The sequence below is a fragment of the Thunnus albacares genome, chromosome 10, assembly GCF_914725855.1.
Source record: "Thunnus albacares chromosome 10, fThuAlb1.1, whole genome shotgun sequence".
In the NCBI taxonomy this organism is placed as follows: domain Eukaryota; kingdom Metazoa; phylum Chordata; class Actinopteri; order Scombriformes; family Scombridae; genus Thunnus; species Thunnus albacares.
Window position 1 is genome coordinate 22699660 of NC_058115.1, and position 21082 is coordinate 22720741.

The following is a 21082-nucleotide window of genomic DNA, read 5'->3' on the forward strand; positions in this document are numbered from 1 at the left end:
TGCTCCGGGAGTAGTTATGCCAAGCCACGATGCCATTACACAGCACAGCAAAGTAAAATAAGTAGTTTACCTGTTGGAGGTGTGCTGGTTATCTGCAGCTCTTCATAAAACATCTCACTGTGACTGTTTCTGCTTGTACTATTCCTCCCTGCAATATTACAACTGATCCGCTGAACAAATAGCTTCAAATGTTGTTGTTTCGACCGGTTTTTAGCGCCACTAACAGAGCTCCGCTAATTCATTGAAGAACACATTTTTACTTCCTGTAAATTCTTCACAATAAAAGTCTCCTGTTAGTTATCCATTTGAAATCTTTTAATTTGAAGCAGTAAAGCAAGAAATGTTTGGTTTGCATTGACAGTAATTTTACACAACTCTGATATGTAAAGCTGGCCAATCAGAACAGAGTGGGCTCATCAGGTGGGGGGCCTTAAAGAGACAGGAGCTAAAACGGAGTGTAAGAGAAACTGTGTATATTGAGGGGCTACATAAAGGGCCAGTATAAGATAAATAAGGAGTTTTTTGAACTTTGAATCATGCCGAGCTACTCTAGTGGAGTCCAAAATAATAATTTAGAGCTGAAATTAGCATAATATGTCCTCTTTAAGTTACTCTTTAAGGTTTTGGTTCACTCTTACAGCCCTTACAGTGTGACTTTCAGCGGTACCAGGCTGCTATATTCAGCCAAAAAGTGTAGCAGAAAACAAAGTTAGCTCTGCTCCGCTGCTTCACAGCTCTGCAGCTCTGCTCCGCATCAGACAGGTTCAGCGGACAGTCCGCTGGTTCAGTTTCGGTGGAGTTGCTCTGCAGTGAACAGGCTCAGCTGACAGACAGGACAGACAGTTTTTTTACTCTGCAATTTAACGTTTTACTAGGTGAGAACTGCAGGAACAAACAGCCAGAGAGTTGAAGAGCTGCAGGGCAAGATGCAAGGAGGATTTCTGTTGTTTTTGTGGCTGCCAGCAGCTCTTCTCACTGACGGAGAGATTTCCTCCAGCAGGCCAGTGCCGCTCTTAGCTGCTGAAGCTAAAACTGTCTCCCTCGATCAGCATATATTTAAAAATGAGCGCAGGGCTGGGGGTGGTGGGCATTAACATTCTACCATTTATATGGATTTCATGAAGTAGAAAAATGGTCAACTCTACGTCAGCATTGGCCCCACCTTTTCAGGGCTGATTTTAAACAGCAGATGACAGGTTTAGCCATTTTCAACCCATGAAATGCTGATTTTTTTAAAAATTTGGTGTCAATGTCAATATTAACACAAGCATTGATGTGTTTCATCACAGTACAGTCATATAATTTAGTTTACAGCTCAAAAAAGCTGTGCAGTACCTCTTTTAAGTGGGTAAATGCAAAAATGACACAAGCAGCAGAAAATAATAGACTTCATTTTGGAATTCAGTCATATTTCATTGCAAAATTTGGTACATCTACAGTGGAAACCAGTTATAGGGATCACGTCTGTCCGGGTCAAATTAATCACTATAAGCAGATGATTATTATAACTGATTTTTTTTCTTTTTCTTTATTTTTCAAGCAGATCACCATCTAATTGACATTTGTATGTTTATTACATGAATATAAAGTAATGAAAAGGACAGCTTTGCTATTTACTGAATTTTATTGACTGTTTCAAAATACAGTACAGCGACTTCAAACACTTGTTTTGCTGCTGCATCTCACAGCAGTTTTGCTGCTGACGGCTTCCCGACTCATTTTAAAAAAAGACGAGAGAAAGAGAGAGAGCGCACAAGTGAGCTGAGAGAGAGAGAAAAGCGGTGGTTGAGTGAGCTAGAGAGTGGATAAGGAGAGCGAGCAGTGGTGGCGGGAAAGCCGGTGAATGAGAGGAATAAAACATTATTTTCTGATGGTTTCATGGCGGTTATAAATAAACAACTGATAATGGTGCCACATCCACTAATTGCATATCATACGTGAATCATGGGGGTAAGGTAAAAAAAAAAAAAATAGAATTACCGTAATTTTAAATGTTTTTCCATAAGTTCTCATGTATGAAAAGACCCAAAATGAAAAGTGTAAGCAGACTACTTGATTACTATAAGCAAATTATTTAAACAGCATTTGTATAGGAATGATTCTGTCCTGAGCTTTTTGATCCATATAAGCAATTGATCACTGTAACCGTGATCACTATAAGCAGTTTCCACTGTATTTATGTCCAGAAATGTACCAAAATAAAAACACAAAACACAAAATGTTTGCATTGCCTCAAACGATGCAGCTAATGTTCTCATCAAGATGTAAAACTTCTATCAGACTTTAGGTACTCTACCTTAGCAAATGAGACTCTAGCTGTTCACAAAGCATTGTTAGACTGATGCTTTTATGAGTATGATTCAGAAAATCCCTGGTAGACCCAGCTCCATGGTAGCTTTGTCATGACGCTGTTGGTTCCAGCCAGCAGCTTGATCAAGCGAAACAGGCCAGCGGCTATGCCTACAACTTCCTTCCTCCTCACTGTCATGTCCAAAATATGGGTCATGTAGAGTGCACTGTCTTTGTGTGTGTGTGTGTGTGTGTGTGTGTGTGGTTGTGTGTGTGAACCATTTACTGTGTGACTATCTGCTTTACCTCTCCTGGGGTGAAACCTCGCTTCACCATACAGATTGACAGCAAAACCCCAGTAGTTCTATTCTTTGGTTTAAGGCACAGGTGGACCATAACTGCGGCCAAGCACACACTGACTCACCCACTGGCCCTTGGCTTTCTCATGTCTCCGTTATAATTCTGTATTGTGCACGGTCCCCGGGGCAAAATGAGAAAGCTACCTAACCTTCCTTCCTCCATAAGCAGTGACCATTAGCAGTTAATAACCATGAAGGAGTAGCCAGAGGAAAGTCAGAGCTGTGGAAGACTAACTGAGGGCTAATGCCATACATAGAGGGGAAAACACCATTGCATAAGCAGCTTAAAGCAAGTTAGCAAATGGCTAACAGAAGAAAAAGATTATGATAGGTGGAAATGAGCTGGTTGGGTAGTAGGAAAACAACCATATGCTATCAGAGGAGGTGATTTATACTGAGACTGATGGGAGCTGACACCTCTATCCATATTCATATAGGTACACGTAGCAAATAGAAGACATTAATCATCACAGTCAAGCAGTCACAGCTTCTAATTACATGTTCACTGTACATGGACTGTAGTCTACTTCTGTAAGAGCACAGCTGGAGAGATTTCCCAGTGGCTTTAAAAACTACAGAAGGATGGCTGTGAGGGGTGGGAAATGAGGAGCACAACATGTAGAGAAACACACAGCTGATGAAATCCTCTTTTTTTTATATGCTGAAAATGCACAAGCGCGCGCACACACACACACACACACATCTGGATGCATGCTCCATAGTGCTTCATTATGTCATGCAATTACCATCCCAGTTTGGTAGCATTGAAAAATCCAATCTTACATGTCTAATCACTGCATTTCATTACCTTGACTACAGTACATGGAGCAGATGAGAGAGACAAACATCCTGCTTTGATCGTGGTGTTTATACCCCCTACATCTGAACACACTGTTCGGTTTACAGCAATGTTCATAATGACAGCATAAATTGGACATGAAGCATACATCAGCTATGTTAGCTGTGCAGATTTGAAATGAAGTGAGATGTACACAGTATATTGTAGGCTTAGTTATATTTGCATGAATCTAGATGTGCTATATTTTGTCTTTGATCCAAGACAACAAAACGGACAATTATTTTTTCGTGCTTTACAGTGCCCAGAAACATGTCAAAGCAAACCTAAAGCTTATGTGGTGAGAGGATAAAGCCGCAGTCCATCTCAAGCCCCTAAGCAGACACATCAAAGCAATCTTTTGCAGTCAGTATAGTCCCTTCTCCCTATCAGAAATCCTGCTAGCTCTGTTTCACAGAGACTGACAGGAAGCAATCCGTGCTGATATCAGATCTTAGACGTGGAAAAGGTGGCCTGAATACAGAGAGGCATGGAGAGACATCTGGAGGATGGGTAGGTCTGAGGAGGCTCTATGATAGATTCATCGTCCCATGGGGGCAAAAGGTCAATTCCACAGGTTTATTACAAAGATTGCCATTTAAACTGCCACTGTTGGAAACCCTTTTGTTTGTTTGAGTTAGTGTTTGGGCAAAGCCAACAGGAGGTAAATGCTAAAACTTGTACAACACATATTAAATTGTATACAACATATACAATTTAATACACATTTTCCATTCAATGTAATCAGTTCTATACAATATAATCTAAAGTAAACATATATGGTTTAGTAGAGCTCTCATGGACCTTAGATCTTGAACGTGCTTGACATTTATACATGCTTCTATTAGAAATTGTTACTATATTGTATTATATTTAGGTGCTGCATTCCCAAATTTTAAATTCAAGATTACTTCCTGAGATGAACTGAAGATGATAATGTGTGTGGGCTGAACAATTCATACTCCCTTGACATTTTGACAGTAGATGTAGCACTTGGAGAAAGAGTAGTACGGTTTTCTTCAGTTTTCTTCAAGCAGTATTTAGGAGCTCAGTGGATGAAAGAATTAAATCACAAAGAGAAGGATATTATATTTCACATAAATACGAATTTTAAATCACCAGCCTGAAAATGTATTGGAGGAATGAAGATCAGTTAAGGCTGCTTTGGAAAGGCCTGAGGTGGTAGTCGGAGTTCAGTGTAGTCAAGCCATCATGAGCATCAATCTGTCATCAAGCTGCAGCTCATTGTGCCCTTGTCATTACCGTGGCACAAGCCTGGAAACATCATTTCTGCTGGGTACTCCAGAGATGTCAAGCCTCACTCCCACAAGATTAAAGATTGCATTACAAATTAGTACACATGAGCGATGGCACAGAGTTGCGATTTACTCTGGTTTAGCATGGGTTGATCTAAATCACTAAACCCCAGGGTTTGCGCATTGAGACAGCTAAATATACTTTAACAAGAAGACCATTTGCATTGGCTCATGGCTGAACTAATTATGTTTTACTACAAAACAAAAGATCAAAGTTAATACTGAGGAGAATAAAAATAGTGCAAATAAAGGGGTGGGATTGAAAGCAAGCCTAGTAAACATGACGATATCCAATGGGAATGATTCCTCTGCCACTGTTGTAAGTGTACTTCTGAATTATCTTTGTTCTGCTCAGGCTTGCAAAAGTAGTTACAGGTTTGTCATATGCACCATATGCACCGTTATATGTTTAAGTACACTTATTTTTCTGTCCCGGTTCCAGACCTTTGAATCATTGCCCACATCTCCAATTTTTCCAGCAATTCAAATAGTGAAAAAAAAAGAAAAGAAATGGCAAGTCAGTCAACATAACTGTTTTTTTTTTTAAAAAAGCTGCAAAACAGAATGTAGCCCATTGTCTTTGAATCTCTATTTAACAATATATTCACATCAACAGTCTTTTGCTCATCAACCTACTCCTGCAAAATGCTCCACAGATGGAGCTCATGTGCAAAAATGCACTGTCTGAAAAATTCATAAGTAATTTCAAATCCATCTATCTTATATTTTACCGACTTAGAGTATGCATGTATGCCCTGTAGGTTTCTCCCATGACACCATAAACTCAGAGGAAGAATTTCTAGTAGTCTGCCTTGCAAAGAGGACCTCTATGCTGAATGCTTAATGTGCAGACAATTTTTAATTTCACCTTTGTCCTACTAATCTCTGGCTTATTGTTATACATAAAGTCTGAACCAAGTGTTTGGATTTTGTCACCAAATTCTACATTTAGAATGGATGTATTTTGACCTCTTTCGATTATTAGAGTACGTTTTAATATCTTCACAAAGGATGGAAATGATTTCAAGTTTGAGTTCTCCATGTTTCACTGGACATCCAGACATGGTTTACCAGATGATGTTAGTAAGGCTCAGTGAGAAGGTTTCTTCTGTATGAAGCTCTGTCTGTATCTGTGTTTCCATACCTTGAGGTGTTACTGTACAGGAGTGGCAGTGATCATGTCATTGAAGATAAATGTGCAAGGGTAAATTGTAGTGTGCTCCAAATCCCATTCCCCAATGAGCCTATTGATCAAAAGGGGACAGCAGTAGCCATAGACCATCATATACAGTAGTGTGAGGACAAGGGCTACACAAGACAGTAAAGACAAAAAAAAGATATGTCACTGTATTATCATAAAGCAGGCTGTGGTTGGATTTATTTTGATAGAAGGCCTGTCACTGGCATGAGTCAATCCATGCGGTGTGGTAGGTGTCGCAGAAAATTGTGTGGATTGTCTAAAAGCCCTGCATTCAACCTCAAAGTGAGAGCCCTTCTATGAGAGCAATATCTAAGGCTCAAGTGGTTGTTAAGGGCAATTTGACAAGTAGGAAATTAGAGCAATGTGTTTCAACAGGCAGAGAGAGCAATTTTGTTCTGTTTCCCATTATGCTAATGGCACTAAAAAAGTTAGCATGCTCATGCATGGATGTCTAATGGCCCTGATATCCCCCAGTGCTTCCTTGTAGGAAACCAGGGATCAGCCATACTGCTAAATGATGTGCTTTTCTGATCACCAGCTTCTTAATGAAAAAGCAATTAACAGAATATGTTTGCATTCTATGGGTAGAATCCCTTCCCATCTAATTAGATGTAATTTTGATTTACTTCCAAATCTGATGTTCAGTGAGGTTGTGGCTCTGCAGAATAAGATGATAACTTACAGACGAAAAAGCTTCTTAATGTTTTTAAGTGTAAACAAATTATCCAGTTTTGTGGACTGAGTATGTAGAGTATATCAGCATATATCTAAAGGCAGGCATTTAACACATAACTTTCCATATTTGTAGTATTTACTGAGGCTTTATGTTGCAAGAAAAGGAGAAGATGGGAATTTTGCAGATGTAAAAAACGGTTGGCCTTGCTGACCTTGCCTCCCTACCCCCCTTCTCACAGTCCATTTACGTCCTCATACATTTGAGCCTTATGCACTGGATACAGAATGACAACTCCAGCTTCTTCCCTTTTTCTGTGTGTGGTCACATACACTACAGTGGAAATTGGTCCGTCTTATGCTCCATTTCTTTAAAAAAAAACAAAAAAAACCATTCTAACTGTAGAAATTATTGGACTGTACTGTAAAATCTGGGTCTTGTTTTTATCAAGTTGGAATGCACTCCCAGTAAGTTGCTTTGGACACAACCGTATGCCAAATGAATTATATTGCGTTATATAATGAATGTTATGAAAACCTCAGTGATATTATTATTATATAAACCTCAAACCAATGATATTGCACCAGTGAAGACCAGTTTCATGTTGTTCTTTTCATACTTCTATGGAGGCTTGTGAATTGTCAAACACTTTTGGTTTATAGGATCAATTTGCTCTCTTTGTAAGTTTATATTATAACTGGAAATGCATCTTGAACATCAGCTGCACACATGCAGCATGTAGAGAGTCAGACTTCTAATTAAGACTTTATACATAATGATTTTGGTTATGACATGATGAACACATTTTAAAATACTATTATTGGGCACCATGATCATGGACAAAGCTAGCCAGTTTTCAAGGTGCATTTATCTGTCAGAGAAATTGGAAAACAAGTAAACCATAGCAAACGCTGGCCCATGCATCAATGTTTGCAGAAAATTAATGACTAATACTGTTTTCTTGAACCAGTGGTCATGTGTACACATGGTCACCTCGCTTTGATTAAAATTGTCTTCTGTGAATTCCTGTTTAAGGCCAGGTTGAGCAGAACGGTAATGAAATGCTTACTAGGTCCTGAGATGAGTTGCATGTGCAGTGGCTTCCCATGGTTGATCTGCTGACAGCACAGTCCTGACAGGTTTGTAATACAGTAGTATTGTTCCCTCTCATAGCTGTAGACTACAACAATTGCCATACAAAGCCCATCCTGAACAGAAGTACTGAAAATTTAAGTCTGCAATTAATGTTCGGGTCTATATCTTTAAAGGATTCTAAGATTAAAAACATGTTTTCAATGTCTATTTAGCCTTCTCCTCAGAGACATTCAAGAATAAGGAGGGAAATAACATAAAAGCAAAATACATGAACTGTTGCCCTGGCTGGCATACTGACATTTCAAAGATACCAAATCATTTCTTAGAAGCTGTGAAGGTGTGTTTGAATTCTACATTTTTATAACCTTCTCTGTTTTTCTCATACCCAAAAGTGTGTGTATATAATTATGTTTCAGCTTTGATTCAGCTTTGTTTTCAAAGCCAAATAAAAACCCCTTGTTAACAAGAGAATGACAGCCAAAAGTTGCTCTATAATAGAAAGGAAAGAAAGAGTCGTTACGTATTCATGACAGCAGTCTGGCACGGATGCTCAAATGAAAGGGATGAAGGGGGGAAGCAAAAGGTCAGGCTCATTAAATGTCAGGAAAGAGCATCTTAATAATTGAATCATTCAGACAAAGAACCACATAATTTAGTTTTGAAGGGTTCTGAGGAGCCACTTGCAGTTGTACTTGTGGTTTTATAGTCAATACAAACTGCAAATATCATTTTACGAGAGAGAGCTGCACAGTACATTAACCTCAAATGACTTAACATCCAAAAACAATTATTAAAGACATACAAGATATTGTTTGTCAATAAAAACATTAGTTTTCGGAAGGAGTACAGTTTTTTTTTTTTTACTTAGTGAACTGCATCTAAAACCTCTGGCGACAGTCATCACTCCAGACACAAGTGTGTAAATTTTCAGACAGATGTGTTCATGCCAAAAACTCAAAAAGGTCAAAATATTTTTACATGCTCGTAAGCTGACCTGGTCTTTTATTCGTGTGCTGTTTCTTCATTGTCTCTGTGATTTGAGATATCCAGTATTCAAGCACTCGCGACACCGTAGACAATAGGAAGGGTCCAATTATAAATGCATGAGAGCTGAATTTGATTATTTGGTGTCTGTGATTACAATTACAATTAGTAAAAATTGCCAAGTCATTCTCAAAAAGCTATTTCAAATAAATATTAGAGTGCTCCCAAATAAAGAATTATTATTTATTTCATTTAAGATGAAAATACTTTTAATTGAGATTAATTCACTAGCATCATTAATTAATCCAGATCAGCAAAAAGAAACATACAGATGTATAGATCAGGCCTAAATGAAAATGTTCTTTAATACAGTTTAAGATCATATCTGATCGTATTCTGTAAATGTTAATAAAAGGGGACTGTTTTATTTGATCAGTATCAAGAAAATGTCATAAAAATAACAGGACTTTTTACAGCTGGGGAATCTCATACTGCTGTTTCTTCAGTGTTTATTAGTATCAACAAGCAGAAATGGCTCACAGCTTCACAGTCTGCATATTACTAGAATTTGCTCTGGAAGTATATGTCTTAATAGTTTTGATTCAAAGCACTGACACATGGATGTTCAGTATCGGTTTAAGAAGTGAATCTTATGTTATGGATTAGGCTTGCTATATCTTCATAAGACAAATATTGCTTTGACTTTAGTGAACCCCTCTAAGATTTTCTTACCAGGAATATTGTGTAATGGACCCTTTTCATCAGTCCTCTGCAATTCATGTCAAAAAGAATTGTGTTAGGGACTCATTCTTCTATCAATATTCCTTTAAGACTAAAGCGTTTACAGTCACAATCATTTGTCTCTGAAACCTTATGACTACCTGTCAGAGAAAATCACACTTGAGACCAAACACGATATTTTATTGTTTTGTATCGGCCTGTAAAACAGGCACAACCCAAGAGAGACAATTTGTTATCAATGGCTCACAAGTACAATGTACAAGTCTGACTATCAATCCATCTCTGTCTTACCTGTGTGTGTTTTGTACCTGAGTGTGTGTGAGAGCTAGAGACTGAAGGATGAAAAAAGGTACCAATATAACATCATCAACACTTCAGAGTGGACCTCAGCCACAAGCAGTGGAGTGGAGTCAGGGGACCAGTGAGCATTCAGCTCTGTAATGTAAGAAAGACTGAGATATGTGCACAGCTCCACTGGGAAAATCAACAACAGTGCTGGGTGATGGTTTTATTTCTAGCCACACAAGTGGGGTGCCTCCAGAGATGAAAAATACAAGATGGCTTGCAATGAAATTTGGTATTTTACCATGATAACTGTTTGTGAACGTGCTAAGGTTTTCCTGCTAATCACTGTGTGTGCACGTTATGCCGCAAGCTAAACATGCTTCCAATCAAGGTTTAATATAAGAGCTTGCCTTTAAAGTTTTTACTGGAAGCAGTTGTGAAACAGTGAAAACTATTGGATAAAACACAAAATATTCAATGATGTATCATCAGTGAAAGGTGAAACATTAAGTCCCCATTGGAAGTACAACACAGTCATTAGTAAACATATAGTCCACAAGAGTAGAGGTGCTCATACAAATGAATTTTCAAACTGAACTGAGTATACTGAATCACTATTGTCAGTGGAGCGCCCCTCACTGGTTACTGAGAGCACTGTTGTCAGCTCAGCCGTGATTCACAGTACGTTAATACCTTGTTAAAAACTTATTAAAAGAGTATGGAAGCCACAGACACATGCATGATGTGATAACGCTGTTGCAAACAGTTGCTTACTGTGCTATTAATAAAACTGAACGCAAGAACTAGAACCAGCAACAGACTGACCGTATACTGAACTGAAACCTGTCAATCAGCGCTAAATGTTGCAGCAGTATGAACAGTGATACCTGTCATTCACTGCTGTACATACTGCAGTGCAATCTCTTAACTTGTCAGCTACATAGTCAGTGACTACAAATCTTTGAACCTAACTGAATGAAAAAAATTGAATCGGGGGTGTGTTGAACAAAACTTGGGAGAGACTCAGCAGTTCAACATTTCTCTGTTTAAGAACCTGCTGAGATTGACTAAAATGAGAATAGCTGGTCCACCTTAAAGGTCAGTCCACATTAAGTGAGCCTGGTCAGGATAGGCTAACCCATTGTTGCTAAATTCGGGGCTAACTTCCTTCACTTTTCCAGCAGTTGGGGAAACAACAGACAAGACTTTTCTTGGTCTTGAGACTGTAGCCTGCACTGTGTATTTACTGCCAGATTGACAACTTACTGCTAACCTTTTGCTCCGCTCTGCTTGCATTCACCGTCACTTTTCTGCCGCTTGCTTTCTCACACTCGCTCAACCACAGACTTGCTATGCACACACATTACGCACTGCCCTAATCCTAAAAGCAGTTACGCTACTCTCATAAACAGTACCTTTCATGTAGATATCCTTTGAAGAATGAATTGAGGAAGGATTCTGGGATTTGATGCACTAGTCGATGTTTCACAACAATTCCACAATAATGTAGGGTGTTATTGTGCTCGCACAGTGTGTGAGTGAAAATCATTAGTAGCTTATTGATATTAATGATTGTGTGAAATTTTAGTCACAGCTAAAGGATGAATATAAAAAGTCACTGTCTGTAACAGTTAGCTCAAAAGTGATGCCTAGAACATAACACATCAGCCTTAGACAGCTAGTATTATGGCAAGCCTCATTAACTCAAAACAGATCACAAAAAAACATTTAAAGTTCAAATCAGAGCAAATAAAATAACTATGAAAAATAGAGTACAAACATTGGGAAATAAATCTGACAAAACAGTCAATGTAACTGCGACTGCTATGGGACTGTGCCAGTAGTCGTAGCTACTAGCAACAGAATGAACTGAAACCAACTGCTGGCTGCAGAATAATGGTGACAAGTTGTGAAGTTGTATAAGTAAGTTCAGAGTGAACGAAAAGTAGAACAGCACTGACGTCAGCTAGTAACATACACACTGATGTATGCACGTATGTGTGTGTGTGAAGTGTGCCTATGTTAGACTTTGAAGTAATTACCATGTGTGGATATATATTTCCCTCAGTACAAGCAACCAGTTCTTTCTGTAATTTCTTCAGACCTGCTCCTTTCTCCTCTTGTCTGTATTAGTTAGGTGTAATATAAACGAGTGCAATTGCTTAAATGTGTTGACAGGAGACAGGGCTAGAGAGTGGGGTATAACATGCAATAAAAAGGTCTGTGGTTGTGTAGTACACATCTTAACCAGTGGGCTACTGGGGCGCCCCAAGTTCAAACATCTTTTAGATGTGTGGACACATATTTCCCTCAGTACAAGCAACCTGTAACAAATCTGCATTTCATGACATCCATTTGCATCTTTTCATTGACACTGTATGCAGTTGGCACACACCTTAACTGTTGGTGACATGTTAATAACCTTGTTTACATTTACTTGAGGAGAAGCTCTTCTGGCCATGTGAATTATGCCTCTTATCATGTTGTTCTAGCACTGCAAAACTGAGTGGGTGGTTGGGAATAAAGCATCTGACTTTAACAAGGGAAGACTGCATCTCATTTCACACTGACAATCAAAATTGTATTCTTTGCAAGACCATCATCCTTATCTAAGATTACCCAAGTGGTTCTTCTTTTAACATGACTAGAATTGTTCTAAACTATAACAATAGGCTATAAAACAATCATATTCATATTTTTTAACTGTCATTTGCATTTGGAAGGCACTAATGATATATGTATTGTATGTTTTGTGCTCCGAAAAGCTAAACAAATAGGCACTGAGCCACCGGAAAGTTTGAGGTGGTGTTGACTCAACCTGCAGAGTTGCAAGGTGTAGAATTGTTTGGTTCTGGCCGAGGTTTGCAATATATTGAGTGTCTTATAGTATAATTATTGCCAACACAACACTTTGTGATTAGTTATTCCTTGATTTATACAGATGACTGCATTCATTAAAATTCAGACAGTGAAGGACAGACACTGTCAATTCAGAAAATTGATGAATTACCGGTTTCCATCTGAAGGCTGGGAAACATTGACAAGTCACGTGGTGAGCAAGGACACTTCAAATGTAGTTGTGTGAGTAAGCAATCTCTGTGGAGAACAAACAAGGAAAAGTAAAGTAAATCCCCTAAATCTTCTTCTTCTAAGTATTGTTGCTAGTATATCTTGTGGAGAAATATTTAGCCTTAGTAAAAGTCCAGGGAAGAGGATGTCTTGGTCAAATTAATGGGAGCTACACCACTTATGGTTTCCCATGGCACTACCCACTTCCCTGTGGCCCATCCCAGGATATTAAACTTGCATATTAATGCATGTTAAACCTTATTTTTTTTATAAATATAACTTTATAAAGTAGTCTGACTGATAGCCATCACTGTAGCTTAATTTCCAAATGATTCCTTATTGTGACCTATACTGTTACAAATGGAAGATCCTTCAGGGTCAACACAGTTTCAAATCCACAAAGTCCTCGATCCTGTAGCCCCTGACAATGCAGTTTATGTGACTCTAAATACAGCTAAGAAGCCATAAGATTGGTGGATCAGTGAGTGACTGCCTCCACACACTCATGGGGCATCGGCAAAGCTGTGCCTCAGAGGGGATTGAACCCCCCATCTGTACTCTAGAGTTTCAGATCATGACCTGATCGTTAAGTGTTAACAATTGTATCAAAAGCATGGGGTGCAATCAGCTGTGCTACAGCAGGGGCCCGTAAAAAATCTATGAAAAAATCTCTCTCTGTTTCCTTTGTTGTTTCTTTTCTTTTTCTCTGACTCCTTCCCTCCTGTCGCTCTCACTGTGCCCTGTTGGTTATTCCTGTCAGAGGCTGCCTGACCCTAGCTGGAGCTGGCATCAACTCCACCCTCTGCCTGGTGTGACATTCATAGCATTACAATTGAGCCATTAATCTGTCAAGCCTTACCCCCACTAAGCCATGAGCAGTGGGAAGGCACAGGAGAGGGAGAAGTTTACTGCTCCTGTTTTTCCTTCTCTGTAGTTAGGTCCTAACAACCACAATAAGTCTCTGACATGATGTGAAATAGATAAACTGTTAGTTGCCAGCTGAGGCAAGCCATTCAGTCATCATTTTTCACCCTCATTTCCCCATCTACTGCTGGGTATTTTTTGCTGATGACTGCCTTGCTGATAGCTGTTGGCTTCTCATTCTGTTGGATTCTGCTTTTTTTTTTCTCCACCACCCCCACTGCTACCCCTCATATGTACAAACACTCCTCCTCTGCTGTTTTTCAAATCTTCTTTCTCTTTGTATTTGTTCCCTCTCTCTCCCTCTCTCCCTGGGTAATGTCAGACTGAGCTCCTGTAAGGAGGAGATAAAGCCCCCCAGCAGGGCAGGACCACAGCTGTCGCCTTCTGACTTCCTGGACAAGCTCATGGGAAGAACGTCAGGATATGATGCCCGCATCAGACCCAACTTCAAAGGTACAATATATGCCAAGGCAGACCATCAGTAGCCCTCAAGAAAATCCTGTAGCATGCACAAGCATTGGAAAGCAACACAAAGACCAGTGAATCTGTGCTGTGAAAGTTAAACAGCTGACCATTCTCTTGTGTATGTGCTGTATGTTGCTTTATTGGAGACTATAGTTCAATTCTGAGGATTAAGGCTTTCTAGCGCATACATATTTCATTGGCTTGGTCTTGTGTTCACTCTGTTCAGTTTCACATGTGCTGTTAGTTCAGAACAACAGTTAATGAACGCTTCATGGTGACAGCCAGCCATTTTCTCGTTTTTATGTTGACTTAATTTAGGGACTGAATATTTTACCAGGCAGCACAAGCACACTGATGATTTTCTCAGGCACTGTGCAGAAATGTAGCCAGACTCATCTCTGTGACCTGACTGGCTCTTACTTCTAACAACAGTTACTTATTATTTTCAATATTTTTCCTTAAAATTATCTTGTGATTAGTTTTAATATGGGAGGTTTTAGCTCTAACTGTACTTGAAGTAGCAGGTCTTTAAAAAAAAAAATCAATTTCTCTCAATGCATTTAAAGAGGAGAATATTCAAAAGCAATAATGGAGCTGGCCTGGCTTATGTTTTGACATCATTTACAGTCATAATGACTGAGGATGAAAAGTAATGGAGGTATCTGCACATTTTAAAAACAAGAGATATATAAAATTGTGGGTATTTTAATGTGAACAGCTGTGTGGTCCCATACATCCCATCTGATGTGAATCTGATGTGTAAATTTCTCTTTTGTTTCTTCCCTCAGGCCCACCTGTGAATGTCACCTGCAATATTTTCATCAACAGCTTTGGGTCCATCACAGAAACTACCATGGTAAATGTGTTTTCTTACAAACACCAGTACTATATTTAAAAATCTTGCTGTAATTTATTTTTGTCTCCAGACATGATTATGGTTTGTATAGTTTTAGTTGCATCTCTCCCATGATTTATACAAGAATCTTGAAACACTTCATCCTCCATCCTCTTTCTTTTCTACCAACTTCTTTGCTAATCCACTTAGTTCCGAAGCCGTTCTCTCATATCTGTTTCCTGGAGCATAGCAGTACAACCTTCAGAGACCAATGGGTCACTGACATGCTGATAATGAACTGTCCACTCTGCAATTAAAATGAAAAATTGAGAAAATGAATGAAAAGAGGGGCGGGGGTGGGGAGGACAAGGGGTTCAGGGTAAAATGGCTGCCCTCATGTCTGCATTTACAGTGTTATAGTTGCTTGGTCAGCACAATACAGCGGTGAGCTGTTTAACGATGTCTGATGGAGGCCCAGAGGGCCGGACATCCAGTCAGGTCAGCCCAGAGAACGACAGCTATAATGATGTCATTGAATGTACTGGTGAAGCATGCTTTTATTCTGATAAATAAAGTGAACAAGCAAGAAAAGCAACAATCTACAATGCTCAAAGATAAATTCTGAATTGATTGCACAGATCAGAATTCTAATTTAATTACTCATGTATGTTGGCTGCAGGCAGGAGTTATTGTGTTCATTGCATCGACATCCCTGTGCTCACCAGCTGTACATGGCTGCATTGATTTAACAAACTGTAGGATCTTAATCAATCAGTCACTTTTTGGTAAAATCAAATGAGGAACATTTCAACAGCAGTGATGCCTCTATTATCCAGAAATAATGAGGCTACATTGCAAAAATGGATCATCATGCAGTGCTTACTTATCCTGGGTGTTACTGTATGTCAACATTTAATAGTACTTACATTTACAGAAACACTGTCCACCACCTATTCCTCTGAGGCCAAGTGTTGTCTAAACTTAATACCATGTCTCCCAATGGTGGAACTGGGTGTGGTCATGTGCTTTTTTTCTAAGGAAAAAGAGAACAATAGATAAATCTAAATAACAGAAAGTAGGTTTTATATAGCTGAAAATACATTTTGTAGATTTAGAATGAAATTCAATCCAACAGAGGTGGCTCTTAAAAGTTTCATCAAAGTTTCATCTTTCATAGAACAGCTGTGGTGAGCTTGAATTCAGATTGGTTTATAGAATAGATTCCAAGAGCGACCTGTATCAAAACATTCCCAGAAACTTCTCAAATCTCTAAGCTTTCCAACTGTATTATAAACTCCACCGGTGATATATTTTCCCATTAACTACCCTGAGTTCTTCCACAGGACTACAGGCTCAATGTATTTCTACGGCAAAAATGGAATGACCCTCGTCTGGCATACAGCGAATACCCAGATGACTCCCTTGATCTGGATCCATCCATGTTGGACTCTATCTGGAAACCCGATTTATTCTTTGCAAACGAGAAAGGAGCCAATTTCCACGAGGTCACCACCGATAACAAGCTGCTACGGATTTTCAACGATGGCAGCGTTCTGTACAGCATCAGGTGAAATCATGCTTATTTCCCCAAAACATAAAGATCAGAGCCATTGAATTTGTTATGGTCAGAGAATGATATTAGGATTATTTTATGCTTATTCTGAAAGGCTACTGCTAAATAAGTCAATAAATATACACAGAATGAACACTTTATGGTATATTCATAATTACTTATAATTTACTTTGAAAATGAGCAGCACTTTTTATTAAATTAGATTAAGATGTGCATTTTTCATCTCAATACAGACTGCTTTGCTGGTATAATTGCCATAATGACATAAAAATAGTTAGTTTTGCCTTTAAATATATCTAGACTTTGATTTATAAGATAAATGTGAGGCATGCAACCATGATACACAAAAAGATAGTCTATTTGGGTCTACTTCCTCCAGCTTAAGTGAAGAAAATATTAAAAAACATGAGTTCAACTTGGTCTGACCTGGTCCGAGCAGGCGGATGGCAAACAAATCCCACTCATACATGACCTCTTGACTGTGATTGCCACAGATTGCGAAGCCGCTAATCACACAACCCCTACTGCACCTTTCTGCCCACTTAGGCACACTGTAGGTCACCAAAGTACTAAATGGGTGCAGGCATGAAATGAATGAAAATGTCAAGTGACATATATAGGACAGGGTCTTTAAAGTCTGTTTGTTTAATGCCATACCACACAGATGGGAAATTTACAGATGGCTTACGAAACCATGGCATAGGATGACACCTTTTTTAGCCCCTGCTTGCATGTCACATGACTTTCCATTTCATTTTTCATTTCATTTTCAGTAAACTTTTCAGGCTGTCTTTTGGGAATTATGTTTCACTGTAAAAACAACAACAACAACAACAACAAAAAAACACACAATAAATCTACTATAATATTTATATTTCACTGGATTTCACTGTGTTTGTTTTACTGAAAGTGACATTGGAAATAGGGAGAAACATGCAACACAAGCAATCCGTTGTACTCAGTCTCACAGTATTGCAAATACTTCTAATTACCACCTCATTCCACTGATTTACTACATCCACTAGATTTGCTTACTAACCATGTTCTGCAATTATGGATCAAACATCTTTGTTTGCTCTAAACACACGATACAGTTTAGTTACTGTTGAAAGAGTCAATCACAGGAGTATTTGTAGTTGGTTCTTCAGCTTGTGAAAAAGATATTGTGTCATCATAACACAGTAGCAAATGGGTGCCTGTGTGTATGCTGCTGGCGGCTCTTGTCTTGCTTCTGGGCGATGCATTACAGCAGGTAATTACACAGCTTTTCTCTAGACAGACTCCCAAATAGCTCTCTGTCTTGCTCTCTCTCTCTCTCTCTTCTCTGAGGATTCTTGAAGGCTTAATGCATCAACACCACAACAAATAAAAGTAGAGATGCCTACACCAATTACTTTGCTATTACTGTGCTACGACGAGTAATCAAATGGCAGAGTAACTCAATATGTTTTCCAATCTACTGTGTTTGTAGGAAAAGTCTTTTTTTTCTATTTTCCAAGGTTATTGCATGGATGTCATACAGACATCTTTTTCATAATTTATCTCACACAGAGCAGTTTAGTACTGATCATTTATTTCACTGTTCTTTTGATCTTTTAACCTATCATTTGTCCTTTTGTTATGGTGTCTTTTCCTTGAGTCCTTTCGTGCCTTTTGCTGTCCCCTGTGGCTCTTCTTCTCTCTTTCAATCTGTTTTTCTATCTCAGGCTGACTCTTACCCTGTCCTGCCCTATGGACTTGAAGAATTTCCCAATGGACATTCAGACCTGTACCATGCAGCTTGAAAGCTGTGAGTCTTCTTTTCTTCCTCCTCCTTTTGTCTCATTCTCCTGCGTTTATCTCCCTTTGTTCCCTATTTTCTACCTTTTTTCCCAGCTTGTAAAGTGTCCAACCATGCTATATTCCAAGAGATAGGAGCTGTATCTAACATAACTACAGTATAAATGTGTCTAATTATTGAGGTTATATTCACAAAGTCCTTTATGGAAAACAATTCCCTGATGATTTTCTAGTTGCATCGCTTGTGTTCACGGCTATTTATTAATCTTATAGGCAATGTCCTTCATGTTTTGTGGTGCTACAGAAAGAAAAATCACAATTATTTACCATTCTTTACTTGTTCACATCTACAAAACATAAATTTAAACTGGAGAGTTGAAGAAATATACAAAACGCTTAAGCCACTTTAAAATGGTCTTTCTTATTACACTGATAAAACGAAGGGGAGGAATAATAGTCTCCCCTTTCAGCCTCCCCTTGCCTTTAGCAGAGATAGTATCTGCCCTCGTGAAACCAATTTCCAGGATATAAATAATAAAACTTTAATTTTGTGTCCCTTTTATTATATGTGACCCACCCCCTGTGCCTAGAGGTGACCTAATTTCCAGTCATAGGGACAAAAGAACTTAAGTCTAGCAAAGGGGGAAACAGAAGGAGCACTCGTGCCACGGAGTCACCGCTCCTTAAGAGCAGCTTTCTCACAAAAAAAATAAGTCAAGCTGAATACTGGTATATCTACCTACCTTCTTATATAATTCAATAAGAAAGGAGGTATTGGTTTGTTTAATAATAAAATAATAATAATAAATTTAATTTGTACTGCACTTTTCATTCATAATGAAACTCAAAATGCTGCAGTATTAATAACATAGAACACAAAACATAAAGAAAATAGTAATAAGAGTTAAGATGAAAAAACCTTCCCGAATAGAAATGTTTTTAGGCCTTTTTTTAAAAAAGTCTAGGGTCTGTGCTGCCCTTACATGGTCAGGAAGGCTGTTCCACAAGCGTGGTGCAGCAGAACAGAAGGCTCGATCCCCTGTGGTGCAGAGCTTAGTACTGGGGGCCCAGAGGAGCAAGCTGCTGGCAGATCTGGAGGTTTGTGGTATGATCAGTTCCTGTAAGTAGGGAGGCACATGTCTATTGATGGATTTGTATGTGAGTAGCAGGACTTTGTAGTCAGTCCTGAAGGAGGCAAAGAGCCAGTGCAATGAAAACAGAATTGGTATTATGTGTTTGTGTTTTCACACTCTCATCAGGATCCTGGCCGTGCTGTTCTAAATGTACTGGAGCTTCTAGATGCTCCTGCCAGTGATCCCTGCAAAGAGCGCATCGCAATTGTCCAGTCTTGAGGAGATAAAGGCATGGACAAGTATCTCTGCTTCTGACAGAGAGGGGCAGAGTTTAGAGATGTTTTTGAGATGGTAGAAAGAGGTTTTGCATATGGTCATCAAAAGTCAGCTGAGGGTCAAACCTGCCAGATTTGTGACTGAGGAGGAAAGGAGAATGTCCTGGCCGTCAAAGGTAAGATGAGGTATGGGACATGAATGAATCTAGTGTGGAGTGCCAATAAGGAGAGCTTCAGTTTTGCTGCTGTTTAACTGGAGGAAATTTGTATTCATCCAGGCCTTTATCTCCTCAAGACAGAGACGGAGAAGGGCTTGGGGCAGTTTTGATGTACAGCAGGGTATCATCAGCATAGCAATGAAAAGACATCCTGTGTCTGCTGATGACACGTCCAAGGGGGAGCATGTAGAGGGTAAACAGGATAGGGCCGAGAACAGATACTTGCGGATACACCACAGGTGACAGGGAGAGATCAAGACTTGCATCCTCCCAGTGGGACATACTCAGTTCAGGACTGAAATCACTTAAGTTCAGAGTCTCACAGTCTAATGGTGGTGTGGAGGCAGTCTAAGAGGATAATGAGATCCACAGTGTCAAATGCAGCACTCAGTTCAAGGAGAATCAGGAGAGAAGGGGACCCTGCATCAGCTGCCTTCAGCAGGTCCCTCACAACCCTGAGCAGAGCTGTGTGCTGAATGAAAACCTAAATGAAATTTTTCAGTTGTTGTCTTTAAGGTGGCCCCAAAGCTCAGAAGCAACCACTTTCTCCAACACCTTGGACAGAAGAGGGAGGTTGGAGATAGGTCTGTAGCTGGCAAGAACTTCTGGGTGCAGGGTGGGCTTCTTGAGGAGGGGGCAAATGACTGCGACCTTGAGGGCAGATGGAAAACTACCAGTTTGAAGGAAGAGGTTAACAGTTTTGGGGAATGAGGGGGCTGACAATGGGGCTGTGGGAATCAGCTCCAGTGCTCAAGTACAGGGTTTCATCTTTCTGAGGATTTCCTCAATGTGGCTCTGCCTGAGGCCAGTAAAATGGAATGTAAATGGAAATGTAGAGATGGCAAGCTCCCAGACAGAAGACTAGTTACTTCTTCTTTGTACAGGAAGCAGCATGATTTATTTCTGCAAATTAACCTAGGGACAAACAGATAAAAAAAATCCAATACAGTTTGTGCAGAATGTACATTCAGCCAGCATAAGAACAAAAATATTAAGACATTTTACCCTTTAGTTGTGTGGGGAGAGGGGACATTCAGGCCAACAGATGTTTGCTGAAGGCAGCTGTGTGTAGGTGTATATGCATTTGTTCCTG

At 39.3% G+C, this 21082-nt stretch overlaps 1 protein-coding gene across 2 annotated transcripts in view; it reads left to right on the forward strand.

Moving 5' to 3' along the window:
- Nucleotides 1-21082, forward strand: part of glra4a (glycine receptor, alpha 4a) — a 56714-nt gene that overhangs the window by 23385 nt on the left and 12247 nt on the right. For both annotated transcript variants that reach the window (XM_044362805.1, XM_044362804.1), the window contains exons 2-5: nucleotides 14094-14224; nucleotides 15025-15092; nucleotides 16415-16638; nucleotides 18351-18433. In XM_044362805.1, coding sequence (XP_044218740.1) covers nucleotides 14094-14224; nucleotides 15025-15092; nucleotides 16415-16638; nucleotides 18351-18433 — 506 coding nt within the window. The remainder of the gene's footprint in view (nucleotides 1-14093; nucleotides 14225-15024; nucleotides 15093-16414; nucleotides 16639-18350; nucleotides 18434-21082) is intronic.